Genomic DNA, 9,437 nt, shown 5'->3' on the forward strand with positions numbered 1-9,437 from the left:
CATGTGCCTCTGGCCTCTCATGTTACATTCATGTTCATACATAGCAGTGCTCCACATGCTTCTGTCGTTTCCCATTACATCCATGCCATGTATAGCAGTGGTTCACCTGCTTCTGCCCTTTCCTGCCCCATCCATGATCATCCCAGCAGTGCTCCACATCCCTCTGCCCTTTCATGTTACATCCATGATCATCCCCAGGAGCGCTCCACATCCCTCTGCCCTTTCATGTTACATCCATGATCATCCCCAGGAGCGCTCCACATCCCTCTGCCCTTTTCTGTCATGTCCACGATCATCTAGCTCTTAGGCTTCTGAGAGCAGGACAGTCAGACTCTACTTATTTAGTGAGTTCTTTTTCCATGGTCAGACTTGATGAATTTGTTTTTCTTTTGTATACTTCCTGTCGAATCTTGCAGGATTGCCCCCTGCCCATTCTGTAAATGAACAAGAATGGGCTAGATTATGCTATAGTCACAGATAACCTGTAGCCTGAGGACTTGAGTTTGTATCTCTAGTACCCATGTAGAAAGCCAGAAGTCATGGTACACGCACGTCTGTCATCCTAGTGCTGGGGAGGTGGAGACAGGCCCATCCCTGGAGCTAGCCTAGCCAGTCAGTGAGAGACCCTGTCAATGAGTGGTTAAGGTGGATGCCTGACCTTGGTCTCTGGCTTCTGCACACATAAGCACACAGGTGCGCGTCTGTCTGCATGTACACATGCAGACACCCACAGGAATAAGCATGTTGTCTCCCCATGCATGAAGGCCTGAACAGCACAGTAGTCTGAGGACAGGTGAGTGGGCTGCTATCCCTAGGCTTTTCGTTGAGGACTCAGCCTGAAACTGAGGGAACAATTCAGATTAAACTTTATAGGGACAAGCATAAATCCTGTGCCAAGGAGATGGAGTGGTGCCAGGAAAGCCAATACAGTCCTAAAAAGCGTCAATGTCTGTTTCTGTATTAGTAGGGGGATTTGTCTGAATACCCCATTCTCATTACACCAGTTGAATTGCCTTTTATAGAATATTCTGGGCACTAGTATTGTAGTCATGAGTCAAATTGTCATGACTCTTGTGTTCATAGAACTTAATGTCTTCACTTCAAGAGAGGTGAGTTTTCTTTAGGTGAGTGTGTTGAACCAGAAGCCAGTTTGCCAGGAATTGAAAGGGGTTCAGTCAGGTAGCTAATATCACCCCACTGGAGCCAGACAGATACTACAGCCCGTACATCCTGGCCTGACATTTACCAATGTGACTCAGGGCAAGCGTCCCCAGAGCCTGGCTGCTTCAGTGTTGTATCCGTGGGCCAGGGCTGATAGTGTGTGTAAAGGCATGAGAAATTAGCCGGACTGGCTGAGTCAGAACAACCTGGCATGGAGCAAACACTGACAGTAGGCAATAATTAGTTTGCAAACAAAATTATATTTTCTGCAAAGCCAAAGGATGCAAGAGAGATTAAAGGCACAAGAAGCCTGGGAATTCAAAGGCAAATTCTTCTCATTTATTGTTGGTGCTGAAGATTGTTAGTAGTTAGAGCTTCAGCCCGACAGTGCTCACTGGAGAGTCTCCTGTCAGTTTTGTGTAAGTTTTTGCTTTTTAGAGTGGCAAGATCTGAACCCTGCTTGGAAAAGCCATGAGGTAGTTTAATTTCTTCCTGGACCCTTATAAAGAAAATAGCTTTTGCAAATAATAAGATAGTAGCCATTTATACCCATTTCTCTCCTCTGGTTTCATTTTAGTGGCAGCTGAAATATCCTAAACTGGTTCTCCGGGAAGCCGGCAGTATATCCGAGGAGCTGCATAAAGAGGTCCCTGAGGCCTTCCTCACACTGCATAAGCATGGCTGCATGTTTCGCGACGTGGTTAGGATCCAAGGCAAAGATGTGCTCACTCCAGTGTCTCGCATCCTCATTGGGGACCCAGGCTGCACCTACAAGTACCTGAACACCAGACTCTTCACGGTGCCCTGGCCAGTGAAGGGCTGCACCATCAATTACGCAGAGGCTGAGATCGCCGCTGCATGTCAAACCTTCCTCAAGCTCAATGACTACCTGCAGGGTGAGACCATCCAGGCCCTGGAAGAACTGGCCATCAAAGAGAAGGCCAACGAAGATGCTGTGCCGCTGTGCATGGCCGAGTTCCCCAGGGTTGGCATGGGGTCGTCCTGTGATGATGAAGTGGACCTTAAGAGCAGAGCAGCCTACAACGTGACTCTGCTAAACTTCATGGATCCTCAGAAAATGCCATACCTGAAAGAGGAGCCTTATTTTGGCATGGGGAAGATGGCAGTGAGCTGGCATCACGATGAGAACCTGGTGGACAGGTCAGCGGTGGCCGTGTACAGCTATAGCTGTGAAGGTACAGTCTGCTCTGATGGCAGTGTGACCAGAGTCACACGGGTGTTTATGTGTTGTGTGTCCTTTCCCCCTCCACCCTGGCTCACGAGTCTGCAGAGCATCCCTCTTCCCCATCTAAATGCACTCTGGCTCATTGTTGCCCTGTGTGCAGAATATTTCTGCATGTAAGCACTACTGTCATTTTGTCTTCCCATGGCCCAGGAGAGCAGCCGTCGGATCCACACAGCCAATTGCTGTTCTTTAATACTCAGGGTCGGCTGTTCAGTCACCACAATTAGCTCGCTGAGGAAGAGCTAGGAAAACAGGAACCTGTCAAGTTTCCCCCGGTTCTCACAGGTGTACATTTTTGCCTTGCCAAAATGCTTTATTATGCCTGACATCACCATCTCAGTGGTTGGGATCTGTCAGGTATGGACCTGTTCTTGGCTTCCTATTGTTTTTTATAAGACCCTCCTTGACAGAAGCAGTTAAGTGGCTTCTGTAGGCAGACATTCCAGCTTTCGTGCCTTTTCTAAGGTCCCGACGCCTTGGAGCAGAGAGCTGTAGATTGCCAACTTGGAGACCTAACTATCTTTTCCTGCTGTTCTGTTTCTGTTTATCTAGGGTCCCCAAGAGTTTCTCAGAACAGGATTGTGAAAGGTACTGAGTGTGTGGAGCCCAGCAGGACCACCGACTCCTTTATTACCTGATGATTAGACAAAGGAGTGTGGGAAGCCCTTGTAAAGCTAGGGTACTGAGTCTTCTGAGAGGGTGAACTAGAACTTTTAAGGTCTTTGTTTCCTGACAATCCCAGTTTCTTTATTGATTTTTGTTGTTTCTTGTCTTTTGTTTGCTGAAATGGCTATTTTGGAAAAGTGATTTAAGAGAAAAAAAAATCCATCTTATGGTACTCTTAAATTTCTTCATTTTTCCAGTCTCAAAAATTTCCTCAGGATAACTAATATCTTTTCTAAATTTACCTTGGACTTTTAGTCCAAAACAAGGAACAAGTTGAGTGTTTGGAAATGTCTTCAGTTTCCTTGGCATCTCAAGTAGTGGTTGCAACCTAAAAATCCCTTGAAGTCATAATTCAGTGCTGTCCAGGAGGGAGGAGCCAAAGTCCTCTGATCTCGAATACAGCCTTTTGGGGATGTAAGAATTCCACAGGGAACAATGGAGTTGGTTAGCTGTTTCTGAGGAGGTAGCCACAGAACCTGCTGCCCTGTGTGTGACAGTACGGGTGGATGGCCCAGAGCTGTCTTTGTGCTCTGCCCTGCTGCCCTGTTCCCAGTTTAATTATTCTGCTGTACTTCCCTTTCATGGGGGATCAAGAAAGGTATTTAAAATTTCAACAAATAGAGCCTATAAAGCATCTATGATTGGGAGTAGTTAAATCTGGTAAAGAGTAAAAAAAATGCAGATTGTGTATACATAGAATTGTTGTGCTAGTGAAACGGATCAGCGAGTAAAGGCACTTGTTGCTAAGCCTGACTCCTAGAGTTTAGTCCCTAGGACCCACATGGTGAAAAGGAGAGAAATGACTCTGCAAATTGCCCTCTGACCCCTCATATATAGGCTGAGGTGCTCGCGCGCATGTGCGTGCACACACACACACACACACACACACACACACACACAGAATAAATAATAAAATCTTAATAAAAACTTTAAAGAAACATTTCTACCTGCAGTTACTAGCTGGAAGAGAGGCGTGCGGGATTCCAGTAGGTAAGAGCAGAGCAGTGGGATTCCTTTGTTCTCCTAATCTCCAAGATGGCCAGACTTTATCAAATAATCGTGACAGCGCTTGGGGGTTCTTCCCAGAGCACCTGCTGTGGCCAGACACTTTAAGGACTTGATGTGTTTTAGCCAGTTTCATCTTGTTCACAGTGCCCAGTGACTAAAGTAGAAGCGAAGTACTGTCACGCTCCATGGAAGGCTGTTTTGATCAATGGCCACACATAGGATGTTAGCTCTATGAACTTGTAATGGGTCTGAAAATTTTCTATTATCTAGTGACTCTGTAATATCACAGCACAGTGAGTTACCGACTGATACATGTGGACAGGCCTATGGTGCCGTCTGCCTTGCAAGAATAACATAGCCAGCTCCGTCCATATCCCTGGGTAATGATCATACATGGCAGCATGGGTCATGTATTTCCTAGGTTTGTTTGTTTGTTTATTTCTGTTTTGGTGTGTCTTCTATTTATTAAAAAGACAGTTACGGCCGATTCTATGCTATGGTAGGTGGGAGTTGCTTCATTGACCACATACTACGGCGGCTCTTGAGTGCATGAAGAAGAGGAGTGAAATGTTTGGCCGCACCATCTGTGCTTGGTTTTCACTCAGCGCTTTTCCTGCAGGGATAAAATCCCCAAGGCTACTTCTGAGAGTGCACCTCATTGTTAAGGGATGCATAACTGTCCTTGTACTACTTCTGAGAGTGCACCTCATTGTTAAGGATGTATAACTGTCCTTGTACTACTTCTGAGAGTGCACCTCATTGTTAAGGGATGCATAACTGTCCTTGTACTACTTCTGAGAGTGCACCTCATTGTTAAGGGATGCATAACTGTCCTTGTACTACTTCTGAGAGTGCACCTCATTGTTAAGGATGTATAACTGTCCTTGTACTACTTCTGAGAGTGCACCTCATTGTTAAGGATGTATAACTGTCCTTGTACTACTTCTGAGAGTGCACCTCATTGTTAAGGATGTATAACTGTCCTTGTACTACTTCTGAGAGTGCACCTCATTGTTAAGGGATGTATAACTGTCCTTGTACTACTTCTGAGAGTGCACCTCATTGTTAAGGGATGTATAACTGTCCTTGTACTACTTCTGAGAGTGCACCTCATTGTTAAGGGATGCATAACTGTCCTTGTACTACTTCTGAGAGTGCACCTCATTGTTAAGGGATGCATAACTGTCCTTGTACTACTTCTGAGAGTGCACCTCATTGTTAAGGATGTATAACTGTCCTTGTACTACTTCTGAGAGTGCACCTCATTGTTAAGGATGTATAACTGTCCTTGTACTACTTCTGAGAGTGCACCTCATTGTTAAGGATGTATAACTGTCCTTGTACTACTTCTGAGAGTGCACCTCATTGTTAAGGATGTATAACTGTCCTTGTACTACTTCTGAGAGTGCACCTCATTGTTAAGGATGTATAACTGTCCTTGTACTACTTCTGAGAGTGCACCTCATTGTTAAGGATGTATAACTGTCCTTGTACTACTTCTGAGAGTGCACCTCATTGTTAAGGGATGTATAACTGTCCTTGTACTACTTCTGAGAGTGCACCTCATTGTTAAGGGATGTATAACTGTCCTTGTACTACTTCTGAGAGTGCACCTCATTGTTAAGGGATGCATAACTGTCCTTGTACTACTTCTGAGAGTGCACCTCATTGTTAAGGATGTATAACTGTCCTTGTACTACTTCTGAGAGTGCACCTCATTGTTAAGGGATGCATAACTGTCCTTGTACTACTTCTGAGAGTGCACCTCATTGTTAAGGGATGTATAACTGTCCTTGTACTACTTCTGAGAGTGCACCTCATTGTTAAGGATGTATAACTGTCCTTGTACTACTTCTGAGAGTGCACCTCATTGTTAAGGGATGCATAACTGTCCTTGTACTACTTCTGAGAGTGCACCTCATTGTTAAGGGATGTATAACTGTCCTTGTACTACTTCTGAGAGTGCACCTCATTGTTAAGGGATGCATAACTGTCCTTGTACTACTTCTGAGAGTGCACCTCATTGTTAAGGGATGTATAACTGTCCTTGTACTACTTCTGAGAGTGCACCTCATTGTTAAGGATGTATAACTGTCCTTGTACTACTTCTGAGAGTGCACCTCATTGTTAAGGGATGTATAACTGTCCTTGTACTACTTCTGAGAGTGCACCTCATTGTTAAGGGATGTATAACTGTCCTTGTACTGTCCGTATTTAACAGATGAGAAAACTGGGCCCTTGTTGGCTGCTAGTGGGAGCAGGGCTAGAGACCTTTGACCTCACAGGGTAGATTCCTACGCTGTGTGACTTATGGGTGTGCATTTCCCATCTGAGCAGTTAGCTGCCTCGGGAATGTGGGTTTTTAAAATGGTGTACTGTTCAGTTTCTAGAGTGGTGAAGTGAACATTCTGTTAGCCCTCCTTATGGTACTGATGCCTTCTTCTCTCCCTTCTTCTGTGCTGCTCCGCCATGCACACACACTCTGGGCACTGGAGTGGGCTGAATGAGGATAGTCCGTGAACTGGAGCCCTTCTCTACCATCTCTGTGTCCGTGGAGAGTCAAGTGGTGTGCAAACCACGTGCCTTGAAATGCCCCAGTGATTGTATTTCTTCCAACAGATGAGGTGTGTGGCTCCAACCTCTTTATATCTCTGCGAGAACTGTGGTAAGGGTGAGACATAAAGCAAAGAAAACCGGGCCACACCCACAACCCCGGAGAACCTAGACAGCAAAGGGGACCCTAAGAGAGATACGTGGATCTACATAGGAAGGTGAAAAAGACAAGATCTCCTGAGTAAATTGGGAGTGTGGGGGTCACCGGAGAGGGTAGAAGGAGAGAGGGGAGAAAGGGAGAGACACAGAGAAAAATGTATAGTCAATAAAAATAAAAAAGAGAGAGCCTTGGGTTCAAGTCCTGCTTAGTGGTCAGTGGGCTAGAGCGGTTACAGCATGTGGAAATATCGAAGCCAGACTGTTTCCCATGCTCTTTAAAGTGTTCAGTGCTAAAGATGTGGGACTTTGCTAAAGAGTCTGGACAGCATGGGGCCCCAAGGACATGTCCCGCCCATCTCTCCTTGTCCTGACAGACTGGCTGAAGTCGTGTGCTCTTGAGATTGTGATTGTGGCATGCTGGACGAGACTCTTGGAATCTCTTGGTCCTAATCTCCACATGGAGGCAGGAAGTACTCCACAGGGCTACACTTACTTAGTTGGAGAGTGTGGCTGAGCCAGGGAGTGCTTCCCAAGGTGCACTGGGAGCTCAGATCAGAAGTGATTATTTTCTGCTGAACTCAAATGAGCTGCAGCTTACGGTCTTTGGGGACTCGCTCTCACTACCAGGGACTCTTCTGCAGATTTATAATGAGCTGATCATTGCTTTTTCGTCTATTTTCATGAGTAGAAGCCATTGAGAAGCAATTTGTATAGGATACATGCAATTATATTCTAAATTTATTGGACTTCACATGCATTTCTAGCTAATAGATATCTCTAGAAGGAAGATTGAAACAGTACAATTTTTAATCAGGAATGGCTTCAGGGAACCATATGTAAATAGGCAAAGTATTTGATTTTCGTATATTCCAGGCTTGGTGGCAATTGCTTGTTACTCCTAGTTATAAAAAAAATGAATTTTTGCAGGGAAAGCTTTAAAACTCATAGTTAATATTGTCTAACACCTTGTTCTATGATTGGAACACCTTTGAAGACGCCACTCAGACTCAATGTTTGGTTACCATTTTGTGCATACATGTGTGCGTGGGTGCCTGCGTGTGCACATGTGTGTGTGGGGGGTGTGCACAGAGTGTACAGATGTGTGCCGCCTGCACACGTACATATGGAGAGTAGAACAGGACTGGGAGTTCTCTTCCACCACTCTTCCCTCTTGCTGCTGTGAGACAAGGTCTGGGGTTACACAGTTACATGCTCAGGAGGGGACTGAACTCAGGTCCTAAAGTTTGTAGAACAAGCCATCTGCTCACCCCTTGTTACCACTTTTGGTTTCTCTCTCTCTCTTTCTCTCTCCCTCCTTCCCTCCTCCCTCTCTCTCTCTCTCTCCTTCCTTCCCCCCCCCTCTCTCTCCCTCCTTCCCTCCCTCTTTCTCTCTCTCTCTCTCTCTCTCTGGTCTGAAAGGTGTGATTCCCTGTCACATTGTCTTTATAGGAAAATTGATTCATAAATTTTTAACTAGTGACCAGTGTGAAGAATTCTCTTGATTAGCTTCTGGATCTCTCCGGAAGAGCTAGGGAGCTAATCCATGTGTGTGTCCAGTGTGTGGTAGTCTAGAAAGTAAAGTCTCTACAGTAACTTCCTTAGGACTTCAGGGCTCTCATTCGGGGCTCTGATCTGGGGAAAGATGAATCATTTTAAGGGTGGAGTTTGTTCAGTGGATTCTCACAGCCTTGCTGTGAAGTGGGTAGCCCTGTACCCCCTAGCTTATCATTAACTTGTTGAAAACTGGCTGGCAATTACAGGGAGGGGTTGGGAAGCGTTGGGAAGTTTCAAAGGGTTCTATGGTTGTTGATCTCCTCTCCCAGGATCTCTGTTTAAGGTGTCAGGACTGATTTGACTCTTGTTTGCTTGTTTGTATTTTGACGTCTTTGTAAACATTTATTTGGTTCTTTAAATGTTGGTTGTCCCCTGACCTTCTCTTTTACCATCTAGAAAATTATCATGTGTTCACCCAGAATACATCTCCTGTTTGCCAAGCAACCATCTAGTAGTTCAGCATTCAATAGTGAGGAAGACAGAAATCTCTGCCTCTGCTGTGGCTGTGGAAGGCAATGGGCAGGCCTTTGCCTGCTACCATATAAAGTATTGGGCTTGAACCTTGAGTGAGATGGGAGTAGAAGGGAAGCGACACTGAGAACAAGAGAGCGGAAAGAGGCTGCCATAGGAACCCCAATGATGGGACATATTAGAACAGGCAGAATGCGCAGAAAGTGTCTGGATAGGACCCAAATGAGAGCCGCAGGACATTGGTGCCCACAGTGGAGACGACCAGCAGAGGAGTCCCTGGTCAAGAGAAGGCCAAGGCACCAAGGGTGGAAAGATCTCTGTCCCAGAAGCTTTAGTCAGGATAAATGCCATGTAGTCGTCTCCTTATGTGCTCTAATGCCCTTGCGAAGCCATCACTTCAGTCAATGTAGCAAACTACCCTCACCCCAGGAGTGGCTGTGTCCTTGATGAGTCCTTGCTGCTGTGTTTGGGGATCCGTAGATCTGCTTTCTAAAATTTACACAAGTGAAATTATGTATATGCTCTTTTAATTTTGGAGGGGGGTCTGACATCATTCACTTAGCATAATTATTTTAAGGTTTATCCATTTTTTTTGTATCAGTAGTTTAGTCTCATTTTG

General features: G+C 45.4%; 1 protein-coding gene across 1 annotated transcript in view; it reads left to right on the plus strand.

The window, feature by feature from the left end:
* Fto (FTO alpha-ketoglutarate dependent dioxygenase) overlaps nt 1-9,437 on the plus strand; it is a 347,190-nt gene that overhangs the window by 94,680 nt on the left and 243,073 nt on the right. The window contains exon 3 of the mRNA XM_075976876.1: nt 1,739-2,357. Coding sequence (XP_075832991.1) covers nt 1,739-2,357 — 619 coding nt within the window. The remainder of the gene's footprint in view (nt 1-1,738; nt 2,358-9,437) is intronic.

Source organism: Microtus pennsylvanicus, chromosome 6 (genome assembly GCF_037038515.1).
Source record: "Microtus pennsylvanicus isolate mMicPen1 chromosome 6, mMicPen1.hap1, whole genome shotgun sequence".
Taxonomy (NCBI): Eukaryota; Metazoa; Chordata; class Mammalia; order Rodentia; family Cricetidae; genus Microtus; species Microtus pennsylvanicus.